This window comes from Bolinopsis microptera, chromosome 7, assembly GCF_026151205.1.
Source record: "Bolinopsis microptera isolate Bmic1 chromosome 7, MBARI_Bmic_1.0, whole genome shotgun sequence".
Classification (NCBI taxonomy): domain Eukaryota; kingdom Metazoa; phylum Ctenophora; class Tentaculata; order Lobata; family Bolinopsidae; genus Bolinopsis; species Bolinopsis microptera.
In genome coordinates this window covers 11825118-11844717 of record NC_087078.1, presented here as the reverse complement: position 1 = coordinate 11844717, position 19600 = coordinate 11825118, and the positions used below count along the sequence as shown (strand labels likewise).

General features: G+C 37.8%; 2 protein-coding genes across 2 annotated transcripts in view; one reads left to right on the top strand and one right to left on the bottom strand.

The window, feature by feature from the left end:
- Positions 1–144: 144 nt before the first annotated feature.
- The window catches only part of LOC134817861 (hepatoma-derived growth factor-like), a 38208-nt gene continuing 18752 nt past the window's right edge, over positions 145–19600 (bottom strand). The window contains exons 2-7 of the mRNA XM_063827210.1: positions 4016–4127; positions 3580–3774; positions 3166–3265; positions 1072–1414; positions 726–845; positions 145–561 (exon numbers count right to left, since the gene is read on the bottom strand). Coding sequence (XP_063683280.1) covers positions 354–561; positions 726–845; positions 1072–1414; positions 3166–3265; positions 3580–3774; positions 4016–4126 — 1077 coding nt within the window. The 5' untranslated portion in view covers position 4127 and the 3' untranslated portion in view covers positions 145–353. The remainder of the gene's footprint in view (positions 562–725; positions 846–1071; positions 1415–3165; positions 3266–3579; positions 3775–4015; positions 4128–19600) is intronic.
- On the top strand, positions 5592–6593 carry LOC134818699 (uncharacterized). Its single transcript, XM_063828339.1, has 4 exons — positions 5592–5790; positions 5935–6104; positions 6224–6327; positions 6450–6593. Exons 1-4 carry the CDS (start codon positions 5666–5668, stop codon positions 6591–6593), a joined length of 543 nt encoding a protein of 180 aa, XP_063684409.1. The 5' UTR covers positions 5592–5665.

Sequence of the window (19600 nt, the reverse complement as noted above, 5' to 3'; positions counted from 1 at the left end):
ATTAATAAAGATATTTATGAAATGATTCATAAGCCCGTAAAGTCGGAGTATAGAATTGAAATTGCTTACAAATTTCATTTGTGTATAATTTGAAACACAATCGAAGTTAGAAAATACATAATATGACACGTCAAAATTCTTTTTGTAACTTTTTATACGGCTGACAATGTTCAAACAATTTCATTTCAATACAATTTTAAAACGATACATTGAAGTGAAAACAAGGGTCATACTAGCAATATCCTCCGCCGGTGAACATAACATCAAAATCACAATAATAACATTAAATAATCAAGTTAACCTTAAATAAAAATTAAATAGAAAGCATACCACCTATTAAACATACATAATTCCTACGGATTTCTACCAGTACCATCAATCTCTGAAAGAAGTTTTGAGCTTCTGTCCCTTACTTTTGGGAGTGTCTCTAAGCGACTAATTAAACTCAAGGACGATATTAAGAGTTCGATGCTATCTGCAGGTGTCACGTGCAATGATTCAATGTCTGATAGTATCATGTGTGCAGCTCCTACGTTCAGGTGGGATTGTCTGAGTGAATACCTGGGTGGTACAATATTTAACACTTGTAATATACTAGGGGAGATTTCCTCAGTACAGGTCCATGAGTATATTTTGTAAGCCAGTCACGAAAAAGAAAACAAAAAAAAACCGGATGAAATAAAAATATTGTTAGTACTAACCTGAGACAGTCAGTGTTTACTAACCTGAGACAGTCAGTAAGGTCGCTGATTGTGTTTTGTCGGGTACCAGTTGAGGAACTGTTCCTCAGGGACTCAGACTGGGTCCGTCTTCTCTTTCTGACGGGGCTACCCACATCTTCAGATCTAGATGTAGAGGAAAGTAAGTGATCTTGTTTGAGACGTAAGTGTGAACTGTTATAAGCACAGAGTTGGGTAAGAGTTTTGTAATTCAAGCTTTGTTTTTTTAGTTTGCTTGGAACATTCATGACAAAAACAAGGATAATGAATTTTTAAAGGAGAAAATATTTAGTCGTCAGTTTAAGTTTCCAAATATCATTATGATCTCAGATTGAATCAAAGCAAAGCTTACCCAGGTACTGTCTCAGAGTTTACTCTTTTCCTAGACAATATCTTTATTTTATCCGCCTGTTTATGTTTCTTCTCGTCAGTTACCCGACTTTTCTCTCCACTGTGTTTTCTCCCCATATCCTCAGAGCTCGGATCATGTTTATCAGTGGTATCTCCGTGATCACTGGCCACGTGGCCTTTGGTCACGTGTTCACCATCACTGGTATCTATCTTACTGCTCCCCGCTGATGTGTTGAAAGTTACCTCTATTTCACTTTCTGTTTCTGTTTCTGTTTCGTTATCTTCTGCGGAACTGTTATCTGTGTCTTCTTTTATACCTTCTTTAAGTCGCTCCAGCTTCATTTCTTAAAACAGGTGATTATCAGTAAACATTGATATTTATGGAACATTGATTTCAGTATAAGCAACTTCTGTTTCTTACTTGAAACTTTGTTGTACAGTCATTTTGGTAGTTCCAGTTCACCATCCAGTTGGGAGGTGGAACTGCTTAATTTCATTGTATACAGCTGCCGAGGAATTAAGTATCATGGACTTCCATGGTAACTTGCAGGGAACTAATAATTCAGTTAAGATACGGTCATGCTCTCATCAAGTACTCTGTTTAGGAATTGTTAATTTTGTGACAGTGAAGAGACGAGGAATCATGAAAGACCAGCAACGATGAGATAATATGAGATAAGAAGAAGCAGGCGTGACAGAGGGATGCGGACAATGCACTTGTAAAACACTTCAAGTAAAACACTTGTTATTTGATTGCTCCTTTTTTCTTTCGAAGGAGTAGCTTACGTCAGCAATATATATGATAAGTCTGTGTCTCTCCCCACTTCCCTACCCGACTAAGTGTGTCTGTTTACTAGAATAGTACCGGTACTCTGTACTCAGTACTGTACTGATAAGATAGTAGGCAGTGGGAGGGAGTAGTCTAGTGATAAGGTAAACCTGGTTAGTGACGTTTCAGTCCCGGTAGATTGAGTAGGTGACATTGTATACAGAGTAGATTTCTCTAGATAAATACATTGGAACCAATCAGAGACCAGTATTCCAAATTTCCAATATTGGAACCAATCAGGGACCAGTATTCCAATATTGGAACCAATCATTACTGTCCGTACTTATCCTTGTTACCTATTCTGTATCAACTCTGTCTGACCCGAGTTTAGGAAACGAAATGTGCAAGAATTCTGAATACCATTCTGACACATGCAATTCCTGCATGATATTTACTGGTTATAAATCAAGAGGCTTGCATATAATGAACATATTGACACGGGTGCAGAGTTATAACAGGTCCATTATTGAGGTTACTCTTTATTTCCCTACTTCCGATTTGACACATGTAGTAACATTTGCAGGGAATATTATAACCTTTCACCGATTGTTAAGTCAAATTTTTTTCTGAAAACCACTTTTCTCTACGTTTCATGCTACCCTGTTCATTATTAGCCGAAAATATTTTTTTGGTTTTTCAAAGTCCGCACCCACCCCTCGATACACAATTTTGGACTCGAGGCTTCCCCTGGTAATGTGATCTCGGAAGGTAGGCCTCCCCTTTGCAACACAAGCTCGGAAGCGGGAGCTCTCGATACAGGAGATACGTATCGAGAATGACTCGGACCGAAAATTTTCTAAGACAATGGTTTTTCGAAGTTTTTTTGAAAACCACTTTTCTCCACGTTTCATGCTACCCTGTTCATTATGAGCCGAAAATATTTTTTTGGTTTTTCAACGTCCGCACCTATAAGTCACAAAATGTTTGATTTAAGGGATTCGAGTTAAAATGTGACGACAAAATATGCATTTCAAGATTTTAGAAATACGTTTAAAAAAAAGAAATATCCGGCAAAAATCCGGCAAATTTTTAAAAACCGGAGCCGGAACCGGATATATTGAAGCCAGATATCCGGCCGGATCCGGATTCAGCCGGATATCCGGTCGGTTCCTAGTTTGGCAACCTCATATATCCGAACCAGATAACTTATTCCCTACGATCTTTTTGCCTTCGGTACGGAGAAATTCGAAATTACAGCTAACATAACTCTCATCTGGTTCATAAATTGGTAAATAGTATTTTACACCAATACCAGACGTCACAAACCTTTAGTATAAGACACTGCTTCTTTAATAGCTTTAGCTGCTCTTTCGGGGAATCGATTCTTGAAATCTTCTTGGCCTTCTTTTCCCATTACCATCCAAATCTGGGAGATTAAGGTTCAAATTAAAGGGTCTGAATTGGTTACATGTCTTGAAAATATACACTGTAAAACACTACTTTTAGCTTCCCCCTTTGGAATTATTGGGAGAGTAATTGGGACCGACGCAAACGATTTTGAAGTTATAATTTTGAGAAAATGCAGGTCTTTATTAATTTAAAACTATTTAGAACAATTCAAAATCGGTTGATTATTTTCTTTATACCCAGACGTCTGCATTTGGTGTTAATCTTGCCTTTTTATAAATTCTCCGGAATTAGAGCTACTAAATGTTCTAAATTATTTCGTCAGAACTATACCTGAGCATCCGAGTTGAGACCAGAAAGAGTGTCGTCAGGTTTAGCACCCGGGTTAACCTCCGCCTCTAACACTCCCTCCAGTAACACCTTGGGATAGGATCCCTTGAACAGAGTGAACTTGTCCCGGTACGGCGCGAAAGGGAGCAGGGTGTTCTTCTTTTGTTTCCCAACTTCGTGTGTTCCAAAGTAAAACATCTGCGAGGTGAAGATAGGTGAAGTTTGTAATGAAACTATTTTTGTCTGAGAGAAAATGTCAGACTGTTTTATTTTCCAAACAAACACGGTGAATCTGAAGAGTAAAGAGCATGTAATTAAATAATGTAATAATTAAATAATGTAATTATGTATGTCGGTGGGAAAATTAAAGGAATAACTGTAGCAACTTAACAAGTCTCGTCTAAGGAAATGAGGTTCAAATTCACCAAATTAAACTTACCGTGTACTTCTTATTTTCTATCTTATCAACTCTTGCTGGCCAGTGAGGAAATCCTTTCAGTTTGACCCAGACACAGTCACCCACTTTATAATTATTTTCTTTTCCAGACATCCTATATTAGATAATTTTTGTTAAAAAAATACTGTTCATAAAATTAAAATCTCACACCATGCAACATTTCCCCGCATAATCCAAACATTAATTTAGTTTTAAAATATACGGTTTCTTGCCAAATGCCGATATCAGATACCGATAAACTAAACGTGAGGAGTCACCTGCCGGTAATTAGAAGGGCAGAGTAATTTGATTATCATAAAATTGCATAATTTACTCCAATCATATAATTAACAGACAATGGTATGAAAGCCGATAAGACGTCATTTATATTGGTATGATTGGAGGAAGAGGCGCTCTTATTGAAAACATCCTGGTTCGAATTAGAAACACCCTGGCTCGAATTAGAAACATTCTGGCTCAACCTGGACCAGACCCTCCGCAGGCCGGCAAACTTTACTAAACTGGAGATAAGAAAAGAAAATATGTTAGTAAAGACAGGGCTAAATACCCTGCTCCCACCATCAGTGCTCCCACCAGCACATACATGTACGGGACACGAGGACGTCTTCACGTCTTCAGAAGATTGGTGATAATTGGCGTTGCCAGGTTGGAGGTAGAAGATAAATCCTGACGCTCAAATCATATGCTAGCTTCTGATCATGTTCATATGACCAATTTGATATAATTAAATGGAACAGATACTGAATGTCGCCTCGGAGCATGCACCTATCAAAGCTCGTTTGGGATCTGGTGATTGTAGGACCTAGGTACAAAAGTCGGTTGCAGTCTGTGTCAGGTCATTCGTTCAGTCAGAATTATGGTGCCTTATCTTTATATGCGTTAGATCCGTTAGAAATTCATAGAAGTTTAAATTACTTGGGTTGTGAAATGTTGTTTAGGTTGTGATGGCAACATTCGTTTATAAAATAGTTTTTATTTTTAGCAGTTCATAAATCTATAACCATGTTATTCTTACACGTGACACTGTGACAGCGATTATTCAATCAGCTTCCAGGATTGATCAATCAAAACCCAGAATCACTGTCACGTGTCAAAACAAATATGGATCATCTCCCCAGCATGAGCATTGGTAGCCATGACATTTAGGATCAACCCAAACTATATCTATAACTGCATTTTAGATTGACTCTGTGATATTTAAACTTATTCCTAATTTAACACTCATATTAGTGTCCATAGCTATTTTTATCATGATGGATATTGAATGACAGCATCAATTGCCTGAAAACACTAAACAAATCAATGTTTGTATACTGCAACATGAAGTTACTATATATTATATATATACTGTGCATACTTGGCTACTATATAAAGTAGCCACGTATGCACAGTATCCAAATATTCCCCCTCACTTCGGATATGTTGCTATTATGGTTGAAACCATGTGTATTGTCTACCTATACTCATATTATCGTTAAATGATGATTTTATCTGCTTACAGTTGTCTCGTTTTTTCACCATTTTGGATGGCATTCTGCGGACCTATAATACGTGAGTTTAAGAATTTTTTTGTTTGATGCTTGTCAGTGAATAGAAATCGAAAAATCATCAATTTTCAAGGTTGTACTTAAAATGGAGGACGAGCTCATCATAGAAAAGCCTTTGCTATCAAAAGTGGTAGATACCGTTAAGACAAAATACAGATTCGTTGTGCTATCACTGTTGATACTGACCTTCCTCACCGATCAAACTTCCAGGTAACTTAGACTCCCTTCAATTCTTTTCATAGATAAGAGTAGCGTTTTTCAAGTATAAATACGAAGTGATAAAGGCATCAGCTGGTAAATCATTAATAATTTGTTGTCGCCTAACAATCCTACATATTCAACCACATTCTTCAGTCAAGGGCTAGCACTGGCCATGATCGGTGGAATGGCAAAGACAAACTGTACGAATCCTTTAGACAAAGGGGAATTCTGCTGGTCGGAAAGTACTAAAGCAGTGCTGTTGGGCTGCTACTTCTACGGATATTGTTTACAGGTCATCCCTACAACAATCGCTAAAAAGCTTGGTGAGCCTTCAGATGTATATTTCAAAACATGATTTCAAGAAATAAACTAGTTTATTAACGAATCAAAGTCCTTGAACTCACTCAATTAGATGACAATAAATGAAGTGAACCAATTTCAGGTATAAACTGGGCTTTTAGAATTATAGCAGTGGTTTCTGGAATAATTCAACTGACTTTTGCTACAACTGTCCAGTATTCTGTAACTCTAGCTATTATTCTGCAGGTTAGTAAAAATCAGATTGATGAATGTTAATTTCAAGAATTTGTGATTAAAATTCAGTATAAAATAAACCATTGTTGCAATTGTTCATATCTAAATGATGAATAACTGTCTTATTCCTTCAGACAGTCAGGGGTTTTGGTGCAAGCATTTTTATGTCAGGCTTGATGGAGTTTGCCACAATCTGGTGCATTGGAAATGAGAGCAAAGCATTCATCTCATTTGTTGGTAAGTTCAAGATAATAGAGAAACTGACCTTGTCTCACTAAATTCAACCACCTACCATAATTAAAATACTAACAACCAAATAAAGTTTTTTAAATAATTATATACAATCACCAAAAATATTTCTCAAGTTTACCTCTAGCTAACTAATTCGTGGTTTAAGCTCTTATTTTATTTATGATTAAAAAAATGTAAAATAAAACTTTTCGTTTCATTGAAAACTTTTCGTTTCATTGAAGTTTCATCTTGGTACTCATCTTCATTACAGTAAACTGTTAAGTGTACATCCTTCATACTTTCACAGAGAAATTTTTCCAGTATGAAAATAGAAGTTTTAACTTAATTTTTATCATACAGGAATAACCATACAGATTGGGCAACCAATTGGTCAAGCGATAGCAGGGCTCCTTTCTAGTAGAGCCGGATGGAGAGCTTATTTTTACCTGAATGGCTGCACATTTTTCGTCATGGCTGGTCTGCTTACCATCTTTGTACCGAAAAACCCACTGGATTCATGGTAAGCAATAATCTAGTGACTAAAACTGAGTTTATTCTCAGATTGGAAATATTACCCTTTTTAATATATATGTTACACAGTTCCAATAAAGTGGCTTAATGTTGTTTATTGTAATCTGATTGTATTTAAATACTAATGGATTACAATACAATGGATTATCTGCAGACTCAATTATTTCAGGGCAATGCACAATGATGAGAGGGAACTTTATGTAGAAAAGATAAAAGCTCAGCAACTCTTGGACACTGGAAAGCAGAACAAAATAACACTTTCAACCTTGAAAAATATTGCCACCCGGCTATATGTTTGGGCATTTTGCATCTTTGCCTTTTTTGACGTTTTCCAATTATTTGTTCTCCTCACTGGAACTCCTTTCTACCTGCACGAGATTCTTGGTGCATCTACTCCTGATGTCTCCTATATTCAACTTGGTGGTGGATTGGGATGCTCAATTACAACAGGAGTGTTCATGTTTCTTTTGCCATTAGTTGATAGAAACGTCACCTGGCTCAAGAGATCAATTGCATTTTTGATACTCCCCCAACTTATACGGATTGTGGGTTATTTCCTGCTGCCCTTTTTTCCAAATTTACCAGGTGCAATAGCAATGATCTTCATCACATGGGCAACATGGGGAACAGCATTTAGTGGGTCCATTGTTACAATCAACTATGAAATTGATCCTGCAAATTCCGCTGTGATCTTTGGCTTGTTTAATGGAATTGGCACACTAGGAGGCTTTCTCTGTCCACTGGTTAGAGTTTGGATGACAACAATTGATAAAAAACAAGGACTACCAGAACAGGACTACGAGAACTTGTTCAAGAGAAGGTGGAATACCTTTTTCTACATGAATGGAGGACTTTCTATCATTATCATTGCAGTAATATTTCTTGCAGTAGCACTGCGAAGGAATGAATGGATCAAAGACCCAACCATGGCAACAGAGCAGGATGCCAAGAAAGAAAAGCGACTAGAACTTGACATTATCGAAAATAAAGCTGCAGACTTACCAATGTAAATCCTGATATTTAACAAACTGCTATGAGTGCAGAAAATATAGTGCCGACTGGGTTCACAAACTTAAACATCTCATATTACTTTATAATTGGTATTCTACATCAATGTTAAACATATTTTTTAAAAATATGGTGGGGATGAGATGTTTTATCAATTCCTGAGACTATTAACCAATGAAGCTTTAAGTGGACATAAACGTAATATGAATTAAAATTTACACCATATGTCAATGTGCGGTATCGGAAGTAAGTTTCTTTTTCATAAAAAGCTGTTCAATTATTTTATTAGGAATACAGTTTTGATCACAAAACTTTTAACTATGAAATTATCAATGAGTTTTTTGATGATACTCTTGTAATCTTACATTTATTTTAAAATCTCAAGTAGCTGATAATTTAACTTATTATTAACCGTCCCCTTCATGTGAGCAATAACATACTCTTTAAGTAATCTAAGATTACATTTTGCCAACAGGCAACGTTACACCACTGATTTAGATTACTGTATTATACTATGTTTCATTCCAAGCTCAATATCAGCTAAGCAATAAGTTTAAGAGGTGAGATTTTTGGAGCATGCACAATAATAATAATAATAAATTAATGTTATTTTTATACAGCACCAAAAGGTTAAATAATTTAAATTTAACCCTTATGCTCAGCTATAAATGATACCTAATTGACATTAGAGATTGTGCATCTCGCCTTGGATGGGAGTGAAACTATTAAGTTTAAAACTGAAAATTAAATCCTGACTAAATAAGGCAGATACAGCTAACAAGAATATAGCCAAGAAAGGTTAGCAGGTTTTCTTACAAAAAATATGAAAAATGGATGATGACCAAGAGAGATCTCTGTATGAAACTCATCAGCCTATCAAAATAATATTCAAGATAATAAAGATGAAATTCCCTAAAATATTTAAATTTCTATAAAAATCTATAGAACTCCAAATATACAAACAATCTGAATACTTCTGAATACTGAATGGCATGGTCGAGTGCATGTAATGGAAGTGCATGCGAGGCTGCTTGATTGCCAATGCATACGTAAGTGTGTATGAAATGAGCACCCATACAATATTCAGGATCGGTTACTATTTAAACTATCTATGCCTTTAAACTGCACATTATTTAGGAGAGATTTAAGAGCAATTCAAGAAAACAACAATTTCAAGAAAACAAATTAGGAACAAAATGAAATCGAAAGCTTTCCATACAGAACAGTTGTATAAGCGTTAACAACTGTGTCAGTCTTAGCCGGCAAGCCATAAAAGGAATATACAAGTCATGAAGGGATATGGAATGTGTAGCAAAAGCTCAGCCTACAGAACAACAAATATTAATCAAATGCTACATTGCTGTAAGTGATGCAAAAAAATGGACATGGAAGTAATGCACAGACTATCAATTGAAAAGAAATAAAACCTTACAAATGGCGGTATCCATATAATAGACACAAAGCAAAGCACGATTTAAACAGATCACTTTATTAACTATTCAAAACAATCTTAATTTGAGGAAATTTCGGTGAAGCGCTCGATTTTTCAAAATATTTTCGGTGCTGAGTAATGCGCGGCGTACAGAAATCTTAAACAAATAATTCAAAAATTATTAGCTGTGGCGCGGCATTTAATTCTATTAAACTTGGAGGAGGATTATTTAAAACATAAGCTGTACATTAAATGTTAGTAGTTAATGTATAGTAATTACTTATTATCCAAATCATCCATTATTTTCCGAAGCAGCATAGTATACAATATAGCGCATAGCTTGCATTTTATTTAAGCTATAGTATGTAAATAGTTAACGGGTGATACTCGTAAAATATCTGTCCAACTCGGCGCGCGTCCTGGTAGGTTGTAAACCTACAAGTAAATTACTGGGCCGCGCTCAGCCTGTCATTCCGCCAAATAATAGCCTGGGGTCCTCATATCAGGTGACAAGTAAATAGTTAAAAATAAATACTAATTTTTTTAATCATACAGAAGCACTGTATAAAAATTATTTTTGGTGATCTCGACGCATATTTATAAAAAAATCAACATGTGCACGAACTAAACCATATGGCATACAAAAATTAAGCAATAAACATTTTGAAAAAGAGCATACAAAACTCATGTTTAATAAACTAAAAATTCTAACGGTTCAAAACTGCATTTCAGAATTATCTAAGATCATAGGGTATTACTGCCAATACTCCCTTTATGAGGCCATCAATATTTCAAACGTACAACGAGTCTAACGATTATTTTTCTAAATAAATCAAATACCTTTTTGTTAAATGCAGCCAAGCTTTGGAACACTGCTCATACAAAATTCTCAGTTCAAGCAATTGCCTAGAAACTTCCGTTTGCGTTAACTTGATAAAATTTAGAGCCAAAGCACTATTAATACAATCATAGGCCGCTGACTTAAAAGATACTTGGAAACAATTTCTAATTGCTGTAATCTAATTGCAGCAGCACATACTATTACTATCATGATTGTACTATGGACTGAATCAGATCGATTTTGGGCGTTTTTAACCACTTGATGTAATGTTACAATTATTGAACACCTTAATTTACAAATTTGTGTCAGATAGAATTAATATTTCATAATTTATTCGTTAGTTTAGTTTATTTGATATTGATATTGATACTGATATAGATATTGTTATTATTGAATGAAGTTAACTACAGAGATAAATTATACTACTTTTTTAACAAGAGACTTTACTTGGAGTATAAACGACCAAGTTTGCATTATTTGCATTTTTTTTTTTTTTCTATTTAGTGCAATGATATTTTTTTCAGACACTTGCGATGATGTAATGTCATAATCTTTACTTACTTACTTACTTACTTAAAACCCTCTGGTGTCGAGATTACTCCATCAGATCCCAAATTCGGATCCACTACTGTTAAGGAGACCCGCATCCAGTAGGGACTGTCAGCGGTAAGCTACAGCTCCTGCTGGTAATCGACTCGGAAAACAGTGGTGGTCCCCGTTTTTGGGTTGGAAATGATGAAAACCAGATCTAAATCTAACAATGAAGTAGACTGTATTCAGTTGGTTCCTTTTGGTGGCACACTGGTACCAGAAATTGACATCAGAAGTGGATCAAGCTCGGACAGTACATTAGACATTCTGCTTCAGCCTGATAATCTAAGGGAAGTTACATCTGACAGCCAGACCTCAACTGACATCTCCGGAGAGACCAATGATACCTGCCCTGTTTGTTCCTCTCTGTGTACTGACCTTGATGCGGCAGTTTGCTGCAATAGTTGCGAAAGATGGTTCCACTGTACTTGTATTAACATGAGTAGCCTAATCTATGAACAGCTTATAAACACTTCCACTGGTTGGTTCTGTAACGAGTGTGTTGATATACAATCAACTTCTGAAAATAGTACTCAGTTAACTCAGTTCCTTCTGGAACTAGGAGACCCTGATGTTACAGGAACCCAAAGAGAAGACGACCTACTCACGGCAGCGATTAAAGAGATAAGGAGTGAAGTTGATGAGCAAGAAGTAATGGTTGAGGCTCCGGCTATTCAGTGCTCACTTCCTGACTACGAGAGTTCACAGATCTCCCCCTCCTTTTGTTAGGTCCATGGAAAGGTGAAGAAGTGAAGATTAAGTGTGAGGAAATTTACGATGAGATTGTTCAATGGAAGAGAAATCTATTTATTCTCCCCTCAGGGGTGATTGGCAAGGTGTTCATAGAGGAGATGACCAAGGTTGTTAACAACTTTGGATCAGGCAGTGCTATGGAGAGAATTTGTTTGACACTCTTAATGAAAATGCCGGCCTTGCTGCTTCAGAAGCCAACCAAGAAATCAAAGACTGCAGACCACAGCAAAGCCTTGAAACGAAGAATGGAACTATGGCAAGAGGGAAAGTTGACTGAACTCCTGAGAGAAGGTAGAGAAATCCAGAGGAGGATTGGAGGAAGGAAGTACGAGAAGGGACAGATTGAAAAGGTGTTCACTCGACTGATGATGGAGGGAAAAGTATCTGCGGCAATGCGCTGGATAGGAGAGAGAGCAACATGTGCACTTAACCCCACAGCAGAAGTTATTAAAGTCCTCAAGGAGAAACATCCGAAAGCCACCCCAGCCCCAGAAGGCAGTTGCCTTAATGGCCCATTTAGACATGTGGAACCGGTCATTTATTTGATAGCATAGACGGAGACAGGATCAGGAATGTAGCCAAGCAAGTTCAGGGTGCTGGAGGGCCTTCAGGCTTGGATTCTGACGGGTGGAAACGGATTCTGTGTTCAAAGCAGTTCGGGAAAAAGTCAGATGCTCTTTGTAGCGCTATTGCAAACATGGTGAGAGTCCTTTGTGTCAGATATGTTGACCCTGATTTACTGAAATCCTTCACTGCTTGTAGTCTGGTGCCTCTGGATAAGAAGCCCGGGGTGCGCCCTATAGGGATTGGTGAGGTTATCAGAAGAATTGTTGGCAAATCAGTTATGGTGACATTGCAAGAAGATTTTGCTACCTCAACAGCACCTATTCAGGTTTGTGCGGGCCTTCAAGGAGGAGTGGAGGCTGCAGTCCATGCAGCCAGAGAGCTCTTTGAAACCCCTGATACAGAAGCAATGATCTTTGTTGATGCTGAGAATGCTTTCAATTTGTTGAACAGAGAAGCAGCACTTAATAACATGTATGTGGTTTGCCCAGAGGCTGCAACATATCTGATGAACATCTACAGATCCCCTGCGGAGTTATTTATATCTGGCGGAGAGGAGATGATCTTAAGTGAATCTGGCACTACTCAAGGAGATCCACCTGCCATGGGTTTCTATGCTTGTGCAACTATGCCCTTAATCTACTCTACACACAACATAGAAGGCACCAAACAGATTTGGTATGCTGATGACTCAGCTGCAGGAGGAAAGTTAGTTGGGCTGCAAAAATGGTGGAAAACTTTGTGTCGCAATGGACCAGGGTTTGGATACCAGCCAAAACCTGCCAAGACATGGATAGTGGTGAAGCCTGATTTTGAACAAGCTGCAAAAGAGATGTTTCCTGATGTCAACATCACAACGGTTAGGAAAGGGTATTTAGGCAGTTTTATTGGGTCAATAGAAGGGCATCACAGCTTTATAGACCAGAAAGTGGAGGAATGGTGTCGTGACGTGAAGCAATTAGCAGGAATTGCATCAAGAGAGCCTCAAGTTGCATACTCTGCATTTGTATATGGACTTTCGAAAAGATGGAACTATGTGTGTAGGACTACACCTGAAATAGCAGATAGACTTCAACCACTCGAACTTACCATCAGAGAGGAGTTCATTCCAGCAATCCTTGATAGAGCATTTAGTTGCACTGACACTCTTAGAGAGATCTTTTCTCTACCACCAAGGTATGGAGGGCTGGGTATCCCTATAATAACAGAACTGGCCAACTCAGAGTTCCTGTATTCAGTCAAAGCTACAGTTTTGCTAAAAACGGCTATACTAAGCCAAACTATCTTGAAGACAAGGATAAAAGCCATGAAATCAAGACATCCATCAGTAAAGATCGCAATGAGTATTACACCAGAAGACAGGAGGCAATTCAGGAGTCTCTGCCACGAACATCTAAACTTATGTTACAGCTAGCAGCAGAGAAGGGTGCAAGTTCCTGGCTAACCACCTTACCACTCAAAAGCTATGGTTATCTCCTGAATAAGCAACAGTTTTCAGATGCTATAGCTTTAAGATATAACCTGAAGCTGAAAGATTGTCCAAAACTTTGTACTTGTGGTGATTCCTACTCCGCAAACCATGCCCTCACGTGTAAACTTGGGGGTTATGTGACCTTGAGGCATAACTCACTTCGAGATACAATAGCTAATATCATGCGGACAGTCAAATGCAAAGACGTTCAGACAGAGCCCCCTCTTCTTCCAGTCAGCGGCATGCAATTACCACGAGGTACAGTAACTGGAGATCAAGCCCGACTAGATATTTCAGCAAGATCAGTTTGGAATGCGTTGGAAAGAGCATTTTTTGATGTAAGAGTGTTTCACGCTCCTGCCCCAACCAACGCCGCTAAACCAATTCCTATGATGTATTTGGCTTACGAGACTGAGAAGAAAAGAGCATATAATGCAAGGGTCCTAGAAGTGGAAAAAGCTACCTTTACACCTTTAGTTTTCTCCACAACAGGAGGCATGGGAGTCGAAGCGCAACGCAGACTCAGTTACATATCTTAGAAAGCGCTTGCGCTTTGAGGTATTAAAGACAACGGTTATTTCGATAAGGGGGGACAGAGGGCCCAAGTTGCGATATAAACCAGACAATATTGAAGATTTAGATTTAAATATTGAGCCCTTTGGCTAGAGAATACTTTCTTGAATATTTTCGATAGTTTTTAATATTGGTAATATTAATGCATTGTAATTGATTGATATGTAATATTTAGGCCCGTGGCCAGTTTTCACAGTTTGCATTAATGTCTACATCCAACCAAGAATTCAGGAGGCAAGGGCAGTGGCGTAATGTTGCCTGTTGGCACCCCGCTCAAAAAGCGCTCCCCTGTTGGCGCCCCCTCCCCTTTTTGTGCCCCTCCCTAAAATTGAACAAATTAGATGATTTTAGAGGATACGCCGGTAAAATCTCTAAAAAAGTGTTTCTAGAGCAAAATGCACAGTTTTTCGAAATTGTCCCACGACAATTTAGCGCCCCTCACACAGCGGGGTCAGCAGGACCCTTCGTTGCGCCACTGGGCAAGGGTGGGTGCGAAAACTTCATGGTCTGCACTCTCTGATCCTGTATCACCCTGGATTCATTTGGAGGTATTTTTGTAAAAGGTATATACCTTCTAGCCACTCTCTTGCTACTGCAAGTCCCAAAGATATCTGGTCTAAAGGTTGTGCTAGTTATATATAAAATATATTTTTGTTTGCTTTAATTGATACTAAATAAAATTGTTGTTCTCTTGAAATTGTTGTTTTCTTTTGGAACGCAAAGCCATCAGATCGAGCCATTGTTTGTATGAAAAGGTTGATTCGTAGATAAAATCTTTTGATATTTTTAGCATCTGGTGGAGTGTTGACAAGTAATATTTTGAGGCAACAACAGATTTTGAAATTATCTTTAAGCGAAATTCCTCATTAACTCATTTCAATTATACCATAGATGCTGTTCGGATAAAATCCCCTTATTTTACTCCCTGTCAATCCTAATGACTTTCAGGCTACAGCCAACACAACTGATAGAGCTAAACTCGATGACCAAAGTCAGTGGCGTAACATTGCCTGTTGGCGCCCCCCGCCAAAAAAGTGCCCCCCTGTTGGCGCCCCCTCCCCTTTTGGTGCCCTTCCCTAATATTGAACAAATTAGGTGATTTTAGAGAATACGCCGGTAAAATCTCTAAAAAAATTTGTATCTAGAGCAAAACGTGCAGTTTTGCTAGTACTTTAGTTAAGTTTTCGAAATTTTCCCACATTCAAACGACGATTTGGCGCCCCCCCTAAGACGGCGCCCCCCCCCCGCACAGCGGGGTCAGCGGCAGTAGCGTAACAAAGGGCCCTGCTGACCCTGCTGTGCAGGGGGGCGCCGTCTTAGGGGGGCGCCAAATCGTCGTTTGAATGTGGGACAATTTCGAAAACTTAACTAAAGTATTAGCAAAACTGCGCGTTTTGCTCTAGATACACACTTTTTTAGAGATTTTACCGGCGTATTCTCTAAAATCACCTAATTTGTTCAATTTTAGGGAGGGGCACCAAAAGGGGAGGGGGCGCCAACAGGGGGGCGCCTTTTCGGCAGGGGGGCGCCAACAGGCAACGTTACGCCACTGGTCAGCGGGGGCCCTTCGTTACGCCACTGACCACAGTGTACATTCAGCATTTGATGTAAGGGGGTTTTGTTCATATGGTTCTCAAATGTCACTGTCAGTATACAATATACGCACTAATATAACAAGGAACAACAACTTTGGTAATTTCATCATTATCAAAGGTTTTCAATGAAACAAGAAATTTCAATGAAACAAGAAATTTAATTTTTAGCACATTTTACAGAGTAAAGAGATGTAAAACAATTTATAAAAATATAATGCTCATTTGGTGTATGACTTTTTGTCCTTGACTGTTAGTTTGATTTTGAAGGGACAGGCAACTAACGGGGCAGGGAATGTGCGTGCCTGAAAGCTTTTGCACACACCAAAACGCTAGTTCAGTTGAGTTTTTAGAGACAGGGCTCATATGAGGATCAGAAGAAAATTGTTAACAGACGTTAGGGGTTCTATTTGTGTTTGTTACTATGGGTTACAGTCTTGTTGTGACAGAAAGTCTACACTATATATATGCCTAAGTTTAAATTGTGTAGTTTGAGGATATAAGATGCAACTTTAAGATGGATATTGGAGAGCTGTTGAAAAATTATGGTCGTTGTATCAATGGTTATAATAAGCTAATATAAATATCTTAAACTATACAGTGCTAATTAAAAATTTCTTTATACTGCATTATCAAATTAAATGTTAAAAATTCAAAAATATACATTCATTTTATTTTATTAAAGACTTTCTCACACATACTTTACTCACAGAACAAGACTTGGAAAACACTAGACTAGGGGAATTTCGCTGACATGTGTGTGACCAGCAAGTAATGATCTTTCGAAGACAATATTGTTGCAGTCAAAATCTTTGATTGTCCAATCAAGCGGGGCGTGGCTGTGTTGATTATTTAATAGTGCACGTTTAAGCTTTCCCCGCAAACACATCACACTCATGGTAAAGTCATCCATTCTAATTTTTGGAGTAATCATGTTAAAAATTTTGGTTGATCTTGTATTATGGTTATCAGGTGGGTCAGCCTGACAAATAAGTAGGGTCGGCTTCCTTGTCGAGCATGTGTAGCCTTCATGTAAGGATATTGGAGCACGAAATTTCATTATCTTGTAGAGCTCGAGGTAACAGTGGTATGTATAGAGATTTTGGATAGCTAGGATATTATTATGTTTGAATAGCGGTTTAGTATGTTCTTTTATGAAAAACTTGTTGTTAAGTCTTTGGTGCCCTATTGGTCTGGTACGTGCACAGGTCTTAAACTTATCAAGGTAAGCCTCCCTATCACTGAACATAACCCTAAGACAGTACTTCTGGGCGGTAAACAGAGAGCTTATACGATGCTTCGCTGCCCCACCCCAGACAGATATACAGTAAGAGAGATGGGATTCAAACAAAGTATAGTATAGTTGTTGATGTAGAAATTCTGGAAGGGAGCAGCGAAGTCGACATAAGGTGGAAGTGGAATGATTTAGATTTCGCTTAAGGGGGCAGGGGGGGGGGGTCTTTATGAAATTTCTCTCGAAATTGATTTTATAGTTGTTTCTGATAGAGGGGAGTGATATCTACCAGATAATTTTGGTCCCATGGAAAAATTTTGTTCCTAGCCGAAATTATTGCCGGTCAAGGGTCAGCGCTCATGTGTAATTGTATTGCGCGAGCGATTTTCAATCGCGCGCCCTGAAAATCGAGTCTAAAAATCTATCTTCTCCTACATTTTTTGAGCAATCACCTTGAAACTTTCAGGATATGTTCTAAGGACCATTTAGAAACTTCTGGTCTATCAGAATTTTAAAAGAGGCCTTAAAAAAGTTTTTATTCGATTTTGAAAATCTTGGACCTCGTTTTTTGACGATTTTTTCAGGTCCAAGATTTTCAAAATCGAATAAAAACTTTTCTAAGGCCTATTTTAAAATTCTGATAGACCAGAAGTTTCTAAATGGTCCTTAGAACATATCCTGAAAGTTTCAAGGTGATTGCTCAAAAACTGTAGGAGAAGATAGATTTTTAGACTCGATTTTCAGGGCGCGCGATTGAAAATCGCTCGCGCAATACAATTCAATGAAACTAATAAATCAATGAAACTAATAAATCAATGTTTTAGCTCATTTTACAAAGTCAAATATTTAAAACAATTAAAATTGTATAGTGCTCAATTTGTAAATGACTAGTTGATCTTTGCTATTGGAAGTTTGTCAAGGACTGGCAGCTAGCGGGGCAAGGAATGCACGGGCTTAGGGGCTTTTGTGCACACCAGAACACTAGCTCGGTAGATTTTTGGAAACTAGAAGGACTGAAAACTAAAATTGTTTTTGATGGAGGCTGAGGCATGTTTTTGAGAGGGACGGTATAATAGCTTGTGGTAACAACTGGCCTTTACTTTAATAGGATGAAGTTTTAGTTTTAGGACAGGAAGAAGGCATTAAGAAGATTTGCTCTTTGTTTACAAGGCAGAATATAAGCAATGTTGGTTATAATATGTATCAATATCTAGATCTTCGTTTATCAATTTTCACTAAATGGGTTTAAAATTTTAATAGGGAGGGAAATTCATCAACTTTATTAAGTACCTATCAAAAATAAATCTTATATCAATGTAATATATTAAAAATCATAATCCTAAGTCTAATAATAAATCTGTTAAAAACACTTTCTCACTACACTGCGCTCACACACGTTAGTAAGACAAAGGAAAATGCACACCCAGCTAATTTTCAATTTCAAGATAACATGAGCGCTGACCTTTGACCGGCAATAATTTCGGCTAGGAACAAAATTTTTCCATGGGACCAAAAACATCTGGTAGATATCACTCCCCTCTATCAGAAACAACTATAAAATCAATTTCGAGAGAAATTTCATAAAGACCCCCCCTGCCCGGCCCCCTTAAGGGCTTTAATGTGTTCTTCCCATGAAAGGTTTTCATCAATTATAACTCCAAGGAATTTAGTGGATGAAACTTTTTTATCGGAAAGTTGTCTATAGTAAGTCCTACTTCATCATCTGATAGAGTCTCTGACTTAGAACCTTTCGTGGGAGGCTTGAAGTGTATGTCGCAGCACTTGGACATATTTATATGTAACTTATTTGCTCGCATGTAAGACTGCAATGATGAAAGAAGCTTATTTCCACGTTCATAGGCCTCACGTTTTGTTTTTCCTACAACAAATATATTGGTATCATCAGCAAATGTAACAAATGATCCTAGTTTAGAACTGTTTGAGATGTCGTTCATGTAGAGGAGAAATAGGAGAGGTCCAAGTATTGAACCCTGCGGGACACCAAATTGAATAGATAGGGTGTCTGATTTTTCTCCCACAACTTCGGTGTATTGTAGTCTATTTGTTAAGTAGCTTTTTATAAGGTTATTTGCTACTCCTCTAATTCCACAGCCCTCTAATTTTATAAGTAGTGTTGAATGGTCGATAGTGTCAAAGGCTTTGCTTAAGTCAATGAATATTCCTAGAACACGATTCTTAAGTTTAAGAGATTTTGTAATTAAATCTACAGAGTAATTGACTGCATGAGATGTAGAATGGGATTGCCTAAATCCAAACTATGTCTCCGATATGGCTCCTTGAGAGCTAACAAATCCGTATATTCTTGAGTAAATGAGCTTTTCGAAGATTTTACCGAAGACAGACAGTGTGGAGATAGGACGGTAGTTCTCAATTTCTTCAGGGTTACCTTTCTTATATACAGGTGTTATCTTACCAGTTTTCAGGACATCTGGAAATATACCTT

Bases quoted from the DNA above. Each gene is read 5' to 3' on its own strand.
- LOC134818699 (XM_063828339.1), top strand. From the start codon at position 5,666: ATGGAGGACGAGCTCATCATAGAAAAGCCTTTGCTATCAAAAGTGGTA. The intron at 6,105-6,223 runs GTGAGCCTTCAG...AACCAATTTCAG, and splicing joins AACAATCGCTAAAAAGCTTG to GTATAAACTGGGCTTTTAGA. The intron at 6,328-6,449 runs GTTAGTAAAAAT...TTATTCCTTCAG, and splicing joins CTCTAGCTATTATTCTGCAG to ACAGTCAGGGGTTTTGGTGC.